Here is a 19,325-nt window from a genome sequence, read left to right as displayed (position 1 = left end):
GATTATGTTAAATATATATGTATATATGTAAAACAGTGTAGCAGTCATCCTTGTATATAAAGTACATAAATATGTGAAGCATACAAGTATACTTCCTATATGTATATAAACATACTTTGAGTATATGAAAACATAAAAGTGTGCTAACCAAACCGGGCGTGGTGGCGCACGGTTGCAATTCCAGCATCCCAGAGGCAAAGACTGGAGGATCTCCGTTCACGGTCAGCCTCAGCTACTTAGTGAGGCCCTTTGCAACTCAGTGAGACCCTGTTTCAAAATAAAGAATAAAAAATAGGGCTGGGGGTGTAGCTCTGAGGTCGAATGCCCCTGGGTTCCATCCCCAGACTTGAAAAAAAATAGAAAAAAAAATATAATTATAACTGTTACAATGCAATTAAGGATATTTTTAATAGGTATATATCAATCAAGGGACATGCTGCCACACATCCTGGCCTCCCAGAGCCACCACTGTCTCCTCTGCCCACATCTCTGAGGCCATTTGTCCTCTTTTCTCAGCTGCCTCTGATTCTGGATCTCTCTCTCCAGCAACCCTTCTTTTTTCTCCTTTTAACATGTATGACAATAACAACATTAAAAATAACAGCTGGAAGCCGGGCGTGGTGGCGCACGCTTGTAATCCCAGCATTCAGGAGGCTGTTACCGAAGGATCGCGGTTCTCAGTTAGCCTCAACTACTTAGCGAGGCCCTCTGCAACTCAGTGAGACCCGGTTTCAAAATAAAGAATAGCCGGGTGTGGTGGCACACGCTTGTAATCCCCGTGCTTGGGAGGCGGAGACAAGAGGATCGCGCAGGTTCGAAGCCAGAGGTGCTGGCTTAGACCCTGTTTCCAAATAAAAAAGTATAAAATAAGGTCTGGGAGTGTAGTCCGTAGGTAGAAGGGTTTCCAAGCACCCCAGTACCACATAAATAAATAAATAAATGAATAAATAAATGAATAAATAAATAAATATTTTAAAAAGAATAAAAAATTGGGCAGGAGGTCATTTGCCCCTGGGTTCCATCCTCAGACCCATAAAATAAAATAAAATAAAATAAAATAAAATAAAATAAAATAAAATAGGTCTGGGAGTCCAGCCTGGAGGTTCCACCCCAAGTATCACCAAAGAAAGAAAGAAAGAAAGAAAAGACAGCTGACGTGCCGTGCCTATTTTCTTTGTGTCAGGCAGTGGTTACGCGGGCTGCACTAATCTGCCAGGAGCAGAGCCTCTCTCCTTCCTTCTCAATTTCAGTCGCAGCCCGCAAGGTCCACGCGGGCCCTGGCCTCAGCCTGGCCTCCTGACCTGCTGTGACCGGTCCGCCTTTTTCTTGTCCCTCCGCTCCGAGCATCCACACGTGACTCCACAGGATGATTCTGTCCACTCTGATCTGTTAGTCTGGACCACAGAGCCCCAAAGCCAGTGACTGCCCATCCCCCAAACAGTTGGGGAAACTCTAAAGACCTGGGGGTGGTAGTGGCCACCTGCTATTTATTTTAATAAAAATAAGGGGGCATGCCGGGCGTGGTGGCGCACGCTTGTCATCCCCCCGCGCTTGGGAGGCGGAGACAGGAGGATCGTGCAGGTTCGAAGCCAGCCGCGCGCGCTGGCTTAGGAGACCCTGTTTCCAAGTAAAAATGTGAAAATAGGTATGGGAGTGTAGCCCGGAGGTAGAAGGGCTTCCAGGAACCCCAGTACCACCAAAAAAAAAAAAAATAAATAAAAAAAATAAGGGGGCAGGGGATGTCGAGTCATCTTTTTCTGAAAAGGAGGCGCTAAGGCAGTAAGTTTGGGAGTCTATTCACAGGAGGACAGTTTTAGCCCCCAGGAGACATGCGGTAAGAGCTCAAATGTTTTTAGGATCCCAGTGGGCGCATGTATGCTGCTGGCGCTGATAGAGACCAGGGGCTGCTAACCATTGTACGAGGGCAGAGGCTGAGAAACCCTGCGTTCAGATATCCTCTTTGGGGGTGGTAGAGGAGAATAGCAGGAATAAATAAACCCAGAGGCATTACACCTCCAGCCCTCATTCTTTTGTTTTGGAACAGGGTTTTGCTAAGTTCCTGAGGTTGGCAACCCCACGCTTCGCTCTGTTCTTACATTTTTAAAGTGAAATAAATTACAAATACACTATACATCCTGGCAAGGAGGCTGAATATTTTTTTCAGACTGTCAAAATCGAATAGCGAGCCGGAATTAATGGAATAAAATAAAAATGGCAGCCGGGCGTGGTGGCGCACGCTTGTAATCCCTGCGCTTGGGAGGCTGAGACAGGAGGATCGCACAGGTTCGAAGCCAGCCTCAGCTACTGAGTGAGGCTCTCAGCAACTTAGTGAGACCCTGTTTCCAAATAAAGAATAAAAGAGGTCTGGGAGTATAACCCGGAGATAGGAAGACTCTGGGTTCCACCCCCAGTACCACTAAATAAATAAATAAATAAATAGAATAGGGCTGGGAGTGAAGATTGGAGGTAGAATGTCCCTGAGTCCAATCCACGGTAATAAACAAACCAACAAGCCGGGCGTGGTGGCACATGCTTGTAATCCTGTAATCCCAGCATTCCTGAGGCTGAGGCAGGAGGATCATAGTTCCCGGACAGCCTCAGCTACTTAGTGAGGCCTTTTGCAATTCACTGAGACCCTGTTTCAAAATAAAGAATAAAAAGTAGGGCTGGGGGGTAGAGCTCGGAGGTGGAATGCCCCCGAGTTCAATGGACAAAAAAAAAAAAACCACAATCAGACAGGTGAGTGAGAATTGGGTACAATTTCTCCATGGCTAGGGGGTTGGCACACTTCTCCAGGGGTTCTGAGATCCGAGTCCGCTCCCATCAGCTCCACAGGCCAATGAATAGGTGGAATTCACTGACCTCTGAAGGCCCTTTCAGTACTAAAATCCTGTGTCAGGAAAACAACGACCTTCTCGTTCAACCAAGCCCAAGGGGTAGTAATTTACGGAGGTGACTGCGGGACAGCCTAGAGAGACTGAGTAACACCACGGAAAGGATTTATTACTCACAGTTCCCGAGAGGAGAGGTCACACCAGGCCGTGAGGGCCACAGGAAAGCTGGGCACACTCAGGGCAGGAGAGGCAGTGATGAGCCGTGACATCCCCTACTGGACAGGAAGTCCAAATATACACCCGAGCCGGGCGTGGTGGCGCACGCTTGTAATCCCAGCATTCGGGAGGCTGAGACAGGAGGATCTTGGTTCAAGAACAGCCTCGGCTACTTAGTGAGGCCCTCTGCAACTCAGTGAGACCCTGTTTCAAATGAAAGAATGAAGACAGGAGGATCGCACAGGTTCGAAGCCAGCCTCAGCTACTGAGTGAGGCTCTCGGCAACTTAGTGACACTCTGTTTCCAAATAAAATAGAAAATAGGTCTGGGAGTGTAGCCCGGAGGTAGAAAACCCCTGGGTTCCATCCCAGTACAAAAAACACACACACACAAAAGAGCCTGTGGTCGGTACTCTGGAATGACTCCTCTTACCTTAGGACAGAGGTGAGCACCTTGGGCCGGTGGTCAGACCCAGTAATGGATGCCAAAAGGCCATTGATTGACGCCCTTCACCTGACCCCATGGGGGACAGGGAAAGAAGATGCTAACAGAGTCCTTCATCCTGAAACCCAAACTGTGGTCCACCATTTACCCATGGCACGGCCCTTGTTCTTTGCAAATATGGATGTTTCTGCACCGTCCCTGTTCAAAGTGGAGTCACCTCAGTTTGTCCCTTGTCAATATTTGCTGGGTCAAAAAGTTTCCCCTAAGCCAGGCATGGTGGGCACGCTTGTGATTCCCGCGCTTGGGAGGCTGAGACAGGAGGATCGCACGGGTTCGAAGCCAGCCTCAGCTACTTAGTGAGGCTCTCGGCAACTTAGTGAGACCCTGTTTCCAAATAAAATATAAAAAAGGTCTGGGAGTACAGCCCGGAGGTAGAAAGCCTCTGGGTTCCACCCCCAGTACCACCAAAAAAAACCCACACAAAACAAAACAAAACAAATGCAAAACCAAAACCAAACAAACAAAAAAAAACAAAAAGTTTCCCTTGCAGAACTGCAGCTGCCTGGAACTTGGTCTCTAGTCTGTCCCAGCTAGGAAAGGTAGAGAGAATAAGACAGCCAACGGGCTACACTCCCAGACCTATTTTTACATTTTTGTTTGGAAACAGGGTCTCCTAAGCCAGCGCGCGTGGCTGGCTTCGAACCTGCGCGATCCTCCTGTCTCCGCCTCCCAAGCGCGGGGATGACAAGCGTGCGCCACCACGCCCGGTGTTTCTCAATTTTTTATTTATTTTTTTGGAGGGGTGGTACTGGGGTGGAACCCAGGGGCTTTCTACCTCCAGGCTATACTCCCAGACCTTTTTTCTATTTTATTTGGAAACAGGGTCTCACCAAGTTGCCAAGAGCCTCACTAAGTAGCTGAGGCTGGCTTCGAACCTGCGCGATCCTCCTGTCTCAGCCTCCCAAGCGCGGGGATGACAAGCGTGCGCCACCACGCCCGGCTGCAGACTCTATCTAGATAATCTGCCCACCAAAACATGGAAGTTAGTGTAAAATGGAACTGCCTTGGCTGGTATCCTAAAAAAACAGCCAGAGGAGCTTGTTAGAATCGCGTTTCACTTATAACGTCTGGCCTGGACCCCAAGGTTGGCGGTCAAGTACAGCGTGGGCCCAGGCAACTGCAGCCGTACGCCAGTGCCAAGACTATTTGAATACCCTGGAAACGTGGAGGCACCCAGGAAGGGAAGGCCTTTCTCAGCTTAGAAAAGAAGGTTGCAACGTCCTCCGGGCCAAGCTGGGTCTGGGTGAGGAGGCCGCCTTCCTCTACGTGCTCACAGAGAATCTCAGCTTCGATACTTGAGCACAAACCTCAGCCCACATTTTGCTTTTCTCCCCTCTGGTCTCATTTTATTTTGTTATTCTTTTTTGTGTGTGTGTGGCACTGGGGGTGGAACCCAGGGGCTTTTCTACCTCCGGGCTACACTCCCAGACCTATTTTATATTTTATTTGGAAACAGGGTCTCACTAAGTTGCCGAGAGGCTCACTAAGTAGCTGAGGCTGGCTTCGAACCTGTGCGATCCTCCTGTTTCAGCGTGCGCCACCACGCCCGGCTCTATTTTGTTATTCTGAAATGGTGTCACAGGTTGCTGAGGGTTTCACTAAATTGCTGAGGCTGGTCTCCAATCTGTGATCCTCCTGTCTCAGCCTCCCAAGTACTGGGATGACAGGTGTGCGCTACCACGCTTGGCTCAGCCCCGATTCTGGCGGATACAGGAGAAGGCAAGGTTCAGCCTTGTCTTTTAGCATTTTAGTGGTTTACAAACCAGATTCCATCTAGGGGGGTCTGGGGTCCAGTAACTAGATACTGATAAATACAGAGTGAGAGCTTTTCTTTTTTCTTGGCAGGACTGGGGATGGAACGCAGGGACATTCTACCTCTGAGCTACACCCCCAGCCCTATGTTTGATTCTTTATTTTGAAACAGGGTCTCACTGAGTTGCAGAGGGCCTCACTAAGTAGCTGAGGCTGGCCGTGAACCCAGATCCTCCTGTCTCAGCCTCTCTAATGCTGGGATTACACGCGTGCGCCACCACGCCCAGCTAGAGAGCACTATTAAAATAATAATAATAATAATTAAGCCGGGCGTGGTGGCGCACGCTTGTACTCCCCGCGCTTGGGAGGCTTGAGACGGGGATCGCGCAGGTTCGAAGCCAGCCTCAGCTACTTAGTGAGGCTCTCAGCAACTCAGTGAGACCCTGTTTCCAAATAAAAATATAAAATAGGTCTGGGAGTGTAGCCCGGAGGTAGAAAGCCCCTGGGTTCCACCCACAGTACCACAAAAAACATAATAATAATAATAATAACAACAACAACAACAACAAGCATAATAATGAGTCTCAATTCACAAATTGAGCTCATTTTACTTAAAAAAAATCTTTTCTGAGCTTGGGGAAGTGGGGTTTTCTCTCTTCTGCAACATGTAAAAGAATTCTTTAAAAGAGACGGGGAGCCGGGCGTGGTGGCGCATGCGCTTGTCATCCCAGCATTCGGGAGGCAGAGACTGAAGGATCGCGGTTCGCGGACAGCCTCAGCTACTTGGTGAGGCCCTCTGCAACTCAGTGAGACCCGGCTTCAAAATAAAGAATAAGCCGGGCATGGTGGCGCACGCTTGTAATACCCGCACTTGGGAGGCGGAGACAGGAGGATCACGCAGGTTCAAAGCCAGCCTTGCTGGCTTAAGAGACCCTGTTTCCAAATAAAAATATTAAATAGGTCTGGGAGTGTAGCCCGGAGGTAGAAGGGCTTCCAGGAACCCCAGTACCACCAAAAATAAATTAATTAATTAATTAATTAATTAATTAAAAAAAGAAAGAAAGAAAGAAAGAATAAAATATAGGGCTGGGGATGTAGATCGGAGGCCGAATACCCCTGGGTTCCATCCCCAGACAGGAAAAAAACAAAAACAAACAAACAAAAAAAAAAGATGGGGAGTATCTGGGAGGCTAAGACAGGAGGATCACGGTTCAAGGCCAGCCTCAGCTACTTAGACCCTCCGCAACTCAGTGAGACACAGTTTCAAAATCAAGAACAAAAAATAGGGCTGGGTTGTATTTCAGAGGTAGCATGCCCCTGGGTTCCATCCCCAGTACCAAAAATATTAATAAAAATAAATCAATAAAGACAGATGTGGAGGGAGGTAAAGGCAGGGTCTTGGCCTGTCCACACAATCAGAAGGGTAAATTTAGAAAGACTGGACAACTGGAATTATACCGACACCAGGTGGCCGGATGGCTGGGAGTCTCTGGAATACATAAAATATAACTCCCGTGGACTCCTGCGTTTCGCTACTGTGAGGTGGTTATCATGAAACCGAAAGGATGGTTTAGGAAGACCGTCTTTTCAAACAAAGGGGCATTTTAACTAGCGCCAGTGCAAGCGGGTGTCTAGCTGAGCGACTCTTTACTCTTGCAGGTTCCTGGGGAAGGAGAGGCACAATCCCATACTTACCACACTCTGCAAGGGGGTGCGCTTGGGGGAGGCGCGTGAATGATGGATGCATGAGCCGGCTAGGCTCATGTTTTGTTCTCTTCTAAATGCAAGGCCCCAGTATCACATTCTCCAGCTACCTAACCCTCCTCCTTCAATTCCCAAGATTATTTTCCCAAACTGACATATTCCATACACACAGATGTACAAAAGGCAAATATACAATCATTTTTTTGGGGGTAGTACTGGGGATGGAATCCAGGGGCATTCTACCTCTGAGCGACACTTCCAGACCTATTTTTTATTTTATTTTAATTAATTAATTAATTTATTTATTTTGGTGGCGCTGGGATTCCTGGAAGCCCTTCTACCTCCGGGCTACACTCCCAGACCTATTTTTACATTTTTATTTGGAAACGGTCTCCTAAGCCAGCGCGCGCGGCTGGCTTCGAACCTGCGCGATCCTCCTGTCTCCGCCTCCCAAGCGCGGGGATTACAAGTGTGCGCCACCACGCCTGCCTTTTATTTTTTACTTTGAAACAGGGTCTCACTGAGCTGCAAAGAACCTCACTAAGTAGCCAAGGCTGTCCCTGAACCGCGATCCTCCTGTCTCAGCCCCCCAAATGCCGGGATTACAAGTGTGCACCACCACGCCCTGATTTAAATGTGGACTGAGACTAAGGACTTCTGGACAGTCCTTGTTACAGTTTCAATTTACAATGTTCCCCCCCCCCAAAAAAAAAAAAGAAAAAATCTTATGTGTTGAAAGTATGGTGCGGAGCTGGGTGTGGTGGCGCACACTTGTAATCCCGGCATTCGGGAGGCTGAGACAGGAGGGTCACGGTTCGCAGACAGCCTCAGCTATTTAGTGAGGCCCTCTGCAACTCAGTGAGACCCTGTTTCAAAGTAGAGTAAAGAAATTGTGCTGGGGATAGAGCTCAAAGGTAGAATGCCCATCAGTTCCATCCCCAGTATAGCAAAAAAAAAAAAAAAAAAAAAGTATGGTCCATACTGCAGCAAGGTTTCAAGGTGGGCATCATAGCTGGGGGAGGCTGGGGGTGTCTGTGAGGCCTGTATCTGTCCCTGGCCTGTGTTCTGTGTCTGTGGTCTGTCTCTTTCCTGGCTTCGACCTCCAAGCTCCATCCCCTGCCCTATTTTTTTTTTTTTTTTGGTGGTACTGGGGGTGGAACCCAGAGGCTTTCTACCTCCGGGCTACACTCCCAGACCTTTTTTATATTATTTGGAAACAGGGTGTCACTAAGTTGCTGAAAGCCACACTAAGTAGCTGAGGCTGGCTTCGAACCTGCGCGATCCTCCTGTCTCAGCCTCCCAAGCGCGGGGATTACAAGCGTGCGCCACCACGTCCGACTCCCCTGCCCTATTTTTTATTCTTTATTTTGAAACCAGGTCTCACTGAATTTCAGAGGGCCTCGCTACGTAGCTGAGGCTGTCCTCGAACCGCGATCCTCCGGTCTCTTTCCTGGCTGCTTTAAGCTGAGCGACTCTCCCTCGAAGCCTTGCCTTGAAGCCAGCTGACAATGGACTGGCCTCTGAAACCATAAGCCAAAATAAACCTTTCTACCTCTACGTTGCGACTGTCAGGTATTTGGGCTCCAGCCATGACAATGCTGAGTAATACCGTTCCATAGTTCTCCTAATTTTCCTTTACATCCCTCAACAGGTACCAAATGCCCCTGGGTCCTAACCACCAACAAAAGCCCTGCATGCTGAGGCTCTGGTGCCTGCCTGTGCAAGGCCACAGTTCCCATATATCTTTGCAGGGAGGAGATGGGGCCCATATGTGATTCCCCAGGAAAGGGCCACCTGCAAGTCTCTGTCTGGAATCCCGTGCACTCTGTAGCCGGCACTTTTGCTGATTTTAGCCTGTTAAGCTTTTGCTGTGCTGTACTATACGCACGACGGGTCCTGGGTGCCGAGTCCTTCCAGTGAGTCACGGAGCTAGAGGGTCTTGGGGCCCCAATACCTCAGTGTCACACACAGCCGACACCTAATGGGGTCATCTGAAGACAGGAGACCTCATTGCTTTACATGAAGTGACGTAGAGCTTCCTTTCAGGCCTTTTTCATTCTTTGATGAAACAAATGTTTTCTTAGTTTTTTTTGTGGTACTGGGGATTGAACTAGGCATATTCTATCTCTGAGTTACACCCCAGCCCTATTTACTTTCTTTCCTTCTCTCTTTCTTTCCTTCTTTTCTCCTTCCTTTCTTCCATCCTTCCTTCCTTCCTTCTGCAATACTGGAGATGGAACCCAGGGGCATTGAACTAGGCATATTCTATCTCTGAGCTATACCCCAGCCCTATTTACTTTCCTTCTTTCTTTCTTTCTTTCTTTCTTTTTTTTTTTTTGCTGGTCTGGGGACGGAACCCAGGGGCATTTGACCTCTGAGCTACACCCCTGCCCTGTTTTTTATCTTTATTTTGAAACCAGGTCTCACTGAGTTGCAGAGGCCTCACTAAGTAGCTGAGGCTGGCCGCGAACCGCGATCCTCCAGGTCTCAGCCTCCCGAATGCTGGGATGACGAGCGCGCGCCACCAGCCTGGCTCCCAGCCCTATTTTCTTTCCTTCCTTCCTTCCTCCCTCCCTCTCTCTCTCTCTCTTTCTTTCTACCTTTCTTTCTTCAATACTAGAGATGGAACCCAGGGGCAATCTATCTTCGAGCTACATTTCCAGCCCTATTTTTATGCTTTATTTTGAAACAGAGTCTCACTGAATTGCAAAGGGCCTCACTAAGTAGCAGCCGAGGCCGTCCTTGAACCAAGATCCTCCTGTCTCAGCCTCCCAAATGCTGGGATTATAAGCGTGCGTCAGCACGCCTGGCTCCTATTTTTATTTTGAGACACATTCCAAGTGTCAGGGAGCTTCACGGAGTGGCTGAGGCTGGCTTTGAACCTGTGATCCTCCCGCCCTATTCTCCCACGTACTGGGATGGCAGGCGTGCACCACCATACCCAGCTATTATTTATTTCTAAAGCATAGGGCACCATCACCTCTAAGAAAGGTTTGCAGTGATCACAGTTTCCCAAAGATCTTTTTTTTTTTTAAAGACAGGGACACACATTAGCAATGTAAAAGGGCCACTGCAGTCGAAAAATATTTTTAGACACTCAGCTGAACAATGAGTCCTGAACTTTTGTTTAAATTAAGAGAGCTGAAGCATTAGAATGACTTCCTGGATCCATGGAAACGTGTCTTGCATAAAAAAGCATTCTGAGGCCCCAGGACACAGCGGGGGCCCGCGGGGTAATCTGTCAGCAGCTCGGAGGATGGCGGCAGAAGCGCTTCATCATTTCTGAAGACACAATTATTCCCAAGTATTAAGAGTAATGCCCTGTTCCTGGTTACCTAACCTACTCCCCAGGAGCCTAGGGGGTTGAGGGGAATCCGGCTTACAAGCCTGCTACTCGCAATTATTTTATTACCTGCCTGCCAGAGAAGGCTTTTTGGCAGACTTGCCCTTCCTCCAGGGGAAAAAAATATTCTGGAAAAAACTTAATAAAAACAGGCACCGCGTTTTGCTCACCGCGAAGATCTATTTGAGTGCGGCACCCGAAAGAGTAAGAACGGAGCCAGAGAGGGAGGAGACGGGAATTCCATTAATGTGCACTGGTAAAACTAGTTAGAAGAAAGCGGACGGGACCCCACAACTAAATGATGTAAGTCAGTAGTTCTTAACTGGTGCTGATTTTTCTTTTTCCTGTATTGGGAATAAAACCCAGGGACATTCTACCTCTGAGATACAACTCAGCCCTATTTTTTATTCTTTATATTATATTTATTTACTTATCTATTTATGCGGTACTGGGGATCGATCCTCCTGTCACAGCCTCCCAAGTGCGGGGATGACAAGCGTGCGCCACCACGCCTGGAATTTTTTCTTTATTTTTAAAGCAGGGTCTCACTGAGTTGCAAAGGGCCTCAGTAAGTAGCTGAGGCTGTCCTTGAGCCACGATCCTTCCATCTCAGCCTCCCAAATTTGGGATTACAAATGTGCACCACCACGCCCAGCTTCATTCTTTCATTTTTATTTTGTGGTGGTACTGGGGATGGAACCCAGGGGCAACCTGCCTCTGAGCTAAACTCCCAGCCTTGTTTTCGAAACTGCGGGGGCCTCACTAGGTTGCCGAGGCTGGCCGTAAGCCAGTGATTCCCTGTTCTTAGCATTCCCAGGCCTGGGGTGCGCCACCAGGAACCGGGGACGATTTTACTCTTCAGGGGACATTTGGACCTGTCCGACGGCATTTTGGCGGTCATCACTGAGAGAAGGGAGCGTGTTATTCGTGCGGCAGGCTGAGGCTGGGGATGTGGCTTAACACATTTACCAGGCTCGGCATCTAACCACCAAGACAAAGAGTGATCCAGTCCCAAATGCCAACCTTGATCTTAATAAACAGGCCGAAACCTTCAGTTGATGCATTATGCGGTGGCCGTGAAACATCTTCCCAGGGGTTGGGACCCTCAACTCTGCCCACTTCTCTCAGGCGAAATGCATATAGGTAACAGGTCATAGGAGATATTGCAAGCCGGGTGAGGTGGCGCACGCTTGTCATCCCAGCATTCGGGAGGCTGAGACCGGAGGATCGTGGTTCGCGGACAGCCTCAGCTACTTAGTGAGGCCCTCTGCAACTCAGTGAGACCCGGTTTCAAATGAAAGAATAAGGCTGGGCGTGATGGCGCATGCTCGTAATCCCCGCGGCTTGGGAGGCGGAGACAGGAGGATCGCAGTTTTGTAGCCAGGCTCGCTGGCTTAGGAGACCCTGTTTCCAAAAAACAGTATAAAAAATAGGTCTGGGAGTGTGAGGTAGAAGGGTTTCCAGGAACCCCAGTACCACCAAAATAAATAAATAAATAAATAAATAAATAAATAAATAAATAGAATAAAAAATAGGGCAGGGAGTGTAGCTCGGAGGTGGAATGCCCCTGGGTCCCATCCTCCCCAGACCTGCAAAAAAAAAAAAAAAAAAAAAAAAAAGAGCCGGGCGTGGTGGCGCACGCTTGTAATCCCTGTGCTTGGGAGGCTGAGACAGAAGGATCATGCAGGTTCGAAGCCAGCCTCAGCTACTTAATGAGGCTTTTAGCAACGTAGCATAGCCCGGAGGTAGAAAGCCTCTGGGTTCAACCCCTAGTACCACAAAAAAAAAAAGAAAGAAAGAAAGAAAGAAAGAAAGAAAGAAAGAAAGAAAGAAAACAATCAAGCATGGTCTTCGGTGTTCGGTGTCCGGCCTTCCTGCTGTCTCAATGAGACATGAAATGCTCCAGAGAGTGTCCTCTTACTAACTGCCTAAATCATCCCAAATCACACCATGGATGTGCGGGAGAGGGACCCAAAGGCCGGTGCTCTGTGGCCTGCCCTGCTCCTCCCCCTCCAGCATGCCCATGACTTCAAGAGTTCCATCAATCTCCTCTTTTCTATTTTGGTACTGGGGACTTTGGTACCCACAGTAGTCTACCTCCCAGCTATACCCCGGCCTTCCTCCTAAGCACCGGGATGACAGGTGTGCATCACCACGCCCAGCCAGCTCCATCAATCTTGCCCAGAGCGCACCTGTGCAGACGTGTGCAGCGTTCCGAGCAGCCAACCTCGGGCACCGGCTATGCCGCCCCAGTGCAGGCCCGTACCCAGCCCCCTGCCTGACGCTTCCACCCCCACTGCCTGCTGCCTGCTGGGTAAGGAGGAAGAAGGGTTGCAGTTAGAGCACAGGTTGGCCGGGCGTGGTGGAACACGCTTGTAATCCCAGCATGCGGGAGGCTAAGACAGGAGGATCGCGGTTCGCGGACAGCCTCGGCTACTTAGCGAGGCCCTCCACAACTTGGTGAGACCCGGTTTCCAAATAAAGAATAAAGAGCCGGGCGTAGTGGTGCATGATTGTAATCCCAGCTCTTGGGAGGCTGAAACAGGAGGATCACACTGGTTTGAAGCCAGCCTCAGGTAAGGCTGTCAGCATTTAGTGAGACCCTGTTTTGAAATAAGGAATAAAAAATTGGGCTGGGGGTGTAGCTCGGAGGTAGAATGCCCCTGGGTTCTACCCCCAGTACCTCAAAAACAAAACAATCCAGACCTCGAAGGCCCCAGCACTGGCCTTGCCTCACAGCAGTCTCCGATCCCGGCCTCGCTGGCCCTGATTGGGGCCTCCCACGAGGCAAGGCCGGTGCTGGAGCCAGCGAGGTTGGGATCAGAGTCCTCTGGGTGGCCAGGCCTCTACTGGGGCCGTCAAGAGTGGGATCGGAACTTGCAATGCAGCATGCACAGAGAAATAACACAGAAAATAAAATCCAGATGCTTCACCTAGCTGGCAAAATCCAGGAGGAAAGGGGTAACAGGAGGAGGTCGAGTAGTAGAAAGGGCCCTATTGAGAAGCAATTAAGGTGACCAATCATAGGGGAGGGGATGGGGGAGGATGGAGCCTCTTTAAAACTCAGGAGATACGTAAACAAATGTATCAAAGATAATCACCAATCAAGCATGGGATCGAAGGAGGGGGAGGGAATGGGATGGTGAGGGGGTGAGGGCTAATTAGATGATATGTGCTTGTATATCCTCTCAAGTCTTGTATTCCAATGTCGTGTATGATTACAATGCACCAATAAAAACAACAACAAAAAACAAAAACCACACAGAAACCACTGGTCACTTTTAGTGGAGAAGGCAGGTCAGCAGCAGCTCTGGGTGGACTGCTCACTAGGAGGCAGAACTTAGCTTCAATGGGTTGGGAGGGCGGAAGGACAGAGCACAGAAGCTTTCAGGGAAATCAGGATCAAGGAAATAGTTTTCTTGAGACAGCCTGGGGACAAGGACTCTTTGGAGTTGGTGAGGAACAGTAAATACTGCCTTAATCCAAACCTTAGGCTGTGAGAGAAACGTAGAAAACAACTCAGGACTAAACACATAACAGAGGGCATTTCTGCCGGTGGTGTATGCCTGTCATTCTAGTACTGAGAAGGCTGAGACAGGAGGACCGCAGGTTTGAGGCCAACCTTGGCGACTGCTCAGCATCTTAGTGAGAGCCCTTTTCAAAACAATACCAAAGCTGGGCGTAGTGGCACACACGTGTAATCCCAGGACACGGGAGGCTGAAACAGGAGGACTGCATGCTTGTGGCTGGCCTCAGCAATTTATTGAGGGCCTCAGAGACTTTAGCGAGACCCTGTTTCAAAGTAAAAAATAAAAGAAGACTAAGGTAGAATGCCCCCAAGTTCAATCTCCAGTAACACACACACACACACACACACACACACACACGCGCGCGCACAGATCAACATAATAATAATAATTATTATAGGGCTTAATTATATATGAACTATATATATTACTAATCACATTTGTTGTTGTTGTTGTTGTTGTTGTTGTTATAGGGCTGGGGACATAGCTCAGAGGAAGAACACCCTGGGTTCAATATACTATATCGCAAAAATAAAAATAAAAATAAATTGGACATTTCTTATCTCTTCCTCTTCCTCCTCTTTCTCTTCTCCCCCTCCCCATCCCCTCCCATCCCCTCCCCCTCCTCCTCCTCCTTCCCCTGGTACTGGGAATGGAGCCCAAAGGCATTCCACTTCTGAGACACACCCCCAGTCTTACTTTTTAAATTCTTTATTTTGAAACAGGGTCTCACTGAGTTGCTGGGGGCCTCACTGAGTAGCTGAGGCTGTCCGCGAACCTCGATCCTCCTGTCACAGCCTACCAAGCGCTGGGATTAAAAGCATGCGTCAGCCAGGCATGGTGGCCCACGCTTGTAATTCCCGCGCTTGGGAGGCTGAGACAGGGGGATCGCGCAGGTTCGAAGCCAGCCTCAGCTACTGAGTGAGGCTCTCAGCAACTTAGTGAGACCCTGTTTCCAAATAAAATACAAAACAGATCTGGGAGAATTGCTCCAGAGGTAGAAAAGCCCCTGGGTTCCACCCCCAGTACCACAGAAATAAAAAACAAACAAACAAAAACCAAAAAACCCTGTGGGTTGGGAGGCTGAGAGAGGAGGATTGCAGGTTCACAACCAGCCTTTAGTAAATTGGTGAGATATTCAGCACCCTAGCAGGACCCTTTCTTTCTTATTTATTTATTTATTTATTTATTTATTTATTTATTTATTTATTTATTTGTGGTACTGGGGTTCCTAGAAGCCCTTCTACCTCCGGGCTACACTCTCAGATCTATTTTCTATTGGGAAACAGGGTCTCTTAAGCCAGCGCGGCTGGCTTCGAACCTGCGCGATCCTCCTGTCTCCGCCTCCCAGGCGCGGGGATGACAAGCGTGCCCACCACGCCCGGCTTAGCAGGACCCTTTTTGAAATTAAAAAATTAAATAGGGATGATGCTGAAGCTCAAAGGTGGAGAACCTCTGGGGTCAATGAATAGTGACACACAGACACAGACACAGACACACACACTATATATATATGGACTGAAACAAAACATCAAAATCTTTAGCACCCCACCGCCACCACAAGCAACGCTACTTCTGGGGTGGTGATGAGAGTCCCACAGATGTCATACAGAACGGCCATTTGCGAGGTTCAGCGCGCGCCCCTTTCCCAGCGGCCTGGACAGAAGCTTAATAAAACTGACGCTAAATATGGAAGCCCGCCCGCCCCGGGGGAGGGACGGGGACTTCTGTGTTCATCCAGAGAGGCCAGAGACGCTCTTGTGCCGGGGAGCTGGCCAGGCACCGGCACAATTCTGTCTCCAAGTCACAGAGGATTCTTTCCTTTCGGCCGACATTGGCGGAGACGGAAAGGACGAGTCTGGCTCGCAATCCGCGGCCCGCTGCTGTCCCGTGTCCTCGGGGGAGAGGGCTGGGAGCGGGAAGGATCTCCAAGTCTATGCTAAAAGTACATTGGGGGGCGCAGGGCAGGGCAGGCGGGGCTGGCGCTCGCAGGCAGCTCAGGGACCCCGAATTTGGGAATGTTTGGGAATGGAAGGACACCTGCCCTCCAGGTCTGTGACAGAGGGTGGGCAGTAGAGAGCGCGCTCTGCCTCTGTTTTTTTATTTATTTATTTATTTTTTCGGTATTGGGGATGGAAACCAGGGGGATTGTACCTCCACGCTACTCACCCCCAGCCCTATTTTTTAATCTATTTATTTATTTGGTGGTACTGGGGCTCCTGGAAACCCTTCTACCTCAGGGCTATGTTCCCAGACCGACCGACCGATCTATCTATCTATCTATCATATATATATTTATTTTTTGGTAACAGGGTCTCTTAAGCCAGCATGGCTGGGTTTGAACCCGCGCGATCCTCCTGTCTCCGCCTCCCGAGCGCGGGGATGACGAGCGTGCCCACCACAGGGATGACAAGCGTGCCCACCACAGGGATGACAAGCGTGCCCACCGCGCCCGGCTGGGCTTTTATTTTTATTGTGCTGCATGCCCAAAAGATGTGGTCCTTTCTGCCTGGAATGACCATGTCTCTCAGGGATGCCGGGGCTCAGGTGGGGTCAATGAAACCCACCTGTTCAAGTTCGGGGTTCGAGACATCCTGATTGGCTCCCAAGTCGGCTCATCTTCCCCGTCTAGACTGATGCCAAAATAGCCGATACCCAGGGGCTCAAAAACTAGAACGTCCTTGAACCCACTACAGATGGCGCCCAAGTCTTAACAGTTCCATTTGTAATCTTCCGACTTTATGACCGTGTCAACAGCAATAAATATTTATTATTATTATTATTTTTTTTTTTTTGGTGGTACTAGGGGTGGAACCCAGAGACTTTCTACCTCCGGGCTATACTCCCAGACCTTTTTTATATTTTATTTGGAAACAGGGTCTCACTAAGTTGCCGAGAGCCTCACTAAGTAGCTGAGGCTGGCTTCGAACCCGTGCGATCCTCCTGTCTCCGCCTCCCAAGCGCGGGGATGACAAGCGTGCGCCACCACGCCCGGCTAGCAATAAATATTTAGTACAAACTATTTTGAGAAAAAATTGGGGGAGGTACTACAGGTTGGACCCAGAGGCTTTCTACCTAGCTCCTTAGATCTTGACACTGTGTCTCTCTGAGTTGCAGAGGGCCTCACTAAGTAGCTGAGGCTGTCCGCGCACTGCGATCCTCCTGTCTCAGCCTCCCGAATGCTGGGATTACAAGCGTGCGCCACCACGCCCGGCTTTATTATTTATTTATTTATTTTTTGGTACTAGATATGGAACCCAGGGGGATTTTACCTCTGAGCTCCACCCCAGCCCTATTTTTTTTTCTTTATTTTGAAACCGGGTCTCACTGAGTTGCAGAGGGCCTCACTAAGTAGCTGAGGCTGTCCGCGCACCGCGATCCTCCTGTCACAGCCTCCCGAATGCTGGGATGACAAGAGAGCTTGCGCCATCAACGCCCGGCTCCACGGCCTGGGCTTTGACTAATGGGTGCCGGGATCCACCCAGGGCAGCTCGAAGCTGGATTTCCTCCTGGCCGGAACGCGAGCGCTTACCGGACTCCTGGAGATACCGATACACCAGGAAATTCACCTCGTCGCTGGTTATGCTCATCTTAGACCCACCGTGCGGCGATGAGGTCTTCACGAAGCCGGAGCCACCTCTGCGACAAACAAAACCAGAGAGGGAGATCAAAAAACGCCACCTCTTTTTTTTTTTTTTTTTTTTTTTGCGGTCCTGGGAATGGAACCCAGAAGCATTCTACATCCGAGCGACACCCCCAGCCCTATCTTTTATTCTTTATTCTGAAACCGGGTCTCACTGAGTTGCAGAGGGCCTCGCTAAGTAGCCGAGGCTGGCCACGCACTGCGATCCTCTGGCCTCGGCCTCCCGAATGCTGGGATGACAAGCGTGCGCCACCACGCCTGGCTTCTTTATTTTTATTTTGAAACAGAGTCTTGCTAGGTTGATAAGAGTCTCACTACTTGCTGAGGCTGTCCTCAAACCTGCCTCTCCTAGTTCTGGGATTACAAGCATGCACTAGCAAGTCTGATTCTTTTATGTATATATATAATTTTTTTTTTTTTTGCACTACTGGGGATGGAACCCAGAGGCATTCCACATTTGAGCAATACCCCCAGCCCTATGTTTTATTCTTTATATTGAAACAGGGTCTCACTGAGTTGCAAAGGGCCTCACTAGGTAGCTGAGGCTGTCCACACACCACGATTCTCCTGTCTCAGCCTCTCAAATGCTGGGATTACAACTGTGAGCCACCACTCCATCTTCCTTTCAATGTTTTAATGATGGTTTTCTTTTAATTATTAAGCACTAGAGTCTTGTGTTAATTTTAACCGGCTTCAAGTTGGAATATGGAATGTTACCATTTTAACGGCACTGATACATTTGCTAAGTGTCTCTAAGTTCCTGAGGCTGGCCTTGAACCTCTGATCCTTGTGTCTGGGCCTTCCAAGTGCTGGGATTACAAGCATGGGCCCAGCTAAAGGTTCACATTTTTATTTTTATGGTACTGGAGATGGAACCCAGGGGCACTCTACCTCTGAGCTATACCCCAGCCCTATTTTGTGTCCTTTCTTTTGAAACAGAGTCTCACTGAGTTGCAAAGGGCCTCACTAAGTAGAAACTGAGGCTGTCTGTGAACCCAGATCCTCCTGTCTCAGCCTCCTGAATGCTGGGATTACAAAGGAGTGTGTGCCACCACGCCCGGCTTAAAGGGTCACTTTCTGGAGCATGTCACTTATAGATTACTCCCACCGCCGGGCATGGTGGCGCACACTTGTAATCCCCGCGCTTGGGAGGCAGAGACAGGAGGATCGCGCAGGTTTGAAGCCAGCCGCGTGCACTGGCTTAGGAGACCCTGTTTCCAAATAAAAATGTAAAAATAGGTTTGGGAGCGTAGCCCGGAGGTAGAAAGGCTTCTAGGAACCCCAGTACCACCAAAAAAAAAAAAAAAAAAAAAAAAAAAAAAAAAAAAAAAAGATTACTCCCACCTTACTGATGAGCAGTGGCTAATGCTGTGGACAGGCCACATAGGGCCATTCTGAGGATAATCTCAGAGGACCATCTGCCTGTGTAACTCACTCCACCAGCGGTCAGAGACTACGGAAAACTCAAAGGTGTTACAAATACCTTGCGTGCAGTTAGAAATTGTATCAATGTGTGGTCTACTCAATAGAAATGAAGCTGCCCAGCATTTGGGAGGCTGAAACTAGAGGATCATGGTTCGCAGACAGCCTCAGCTACTTAGTGAGGCCCTTTGCAACTCAGTGAGACCCTGTTTCAAAATAAAGAATAAAAAATTAGGCAGGGGGTGTAGCTCGGAGGTCAAATGCCTCTGGGTTCCAGCTCCAAACCCGCAAAAAAAAAAAAAAAAAAAAAAAAAGAAATGAAGCTGATGTTCCCTAAGTGCTAAATCCATATCCCATTCCGACCTTGCACCTGTCATTTA

The 19,325-nt window shown here is 49.0% G+C and overlaps 1 protein-coding gene across 2 annotated transcripts in view; it reads right to left on the bottom strand.

Moving 5' to 3' along the window:
- TBL1X (transducin beta like 1 X-linked) overlaps positions 1–17,470 on the bottom strand; it is a gene marked incomplete at its 5' end in the record, with an annotated part of 53,791 nt that extends 36,321 nt beyond the window's left edge. For both annotated transcript variants that reach the window (XM_080718561.1, XM_080718562.1), the window contains one exon: positions 17,413–17,470. In XM_080718561.1, the coding sequence (XP_080574687.1) occupies positions 17,413–17,470 (58 nt within the window). The remainder of the gene's footprint in view (positions 1–17,412) is intronic.
- Positions 17,471–19,325: the final 1,855 nt, after the last annotated feature.

Source organism: Muscardinus avellanarius (genome assembly GCF_963383645.1).
Source record: "Muscardinus avellanarius genome assembly, chromosome: X".
Lineage (NCBI taxonomy): Eukaryota > Metazoa > Chordata > Mammalia > Rodentia > Gliridae > Muscardinus > Muscardinus avellanarius.
Note: the sequence above shows the minus strand (reverse complement) of the source record. Positions and strands in the feature narration are given on the sequence as shown.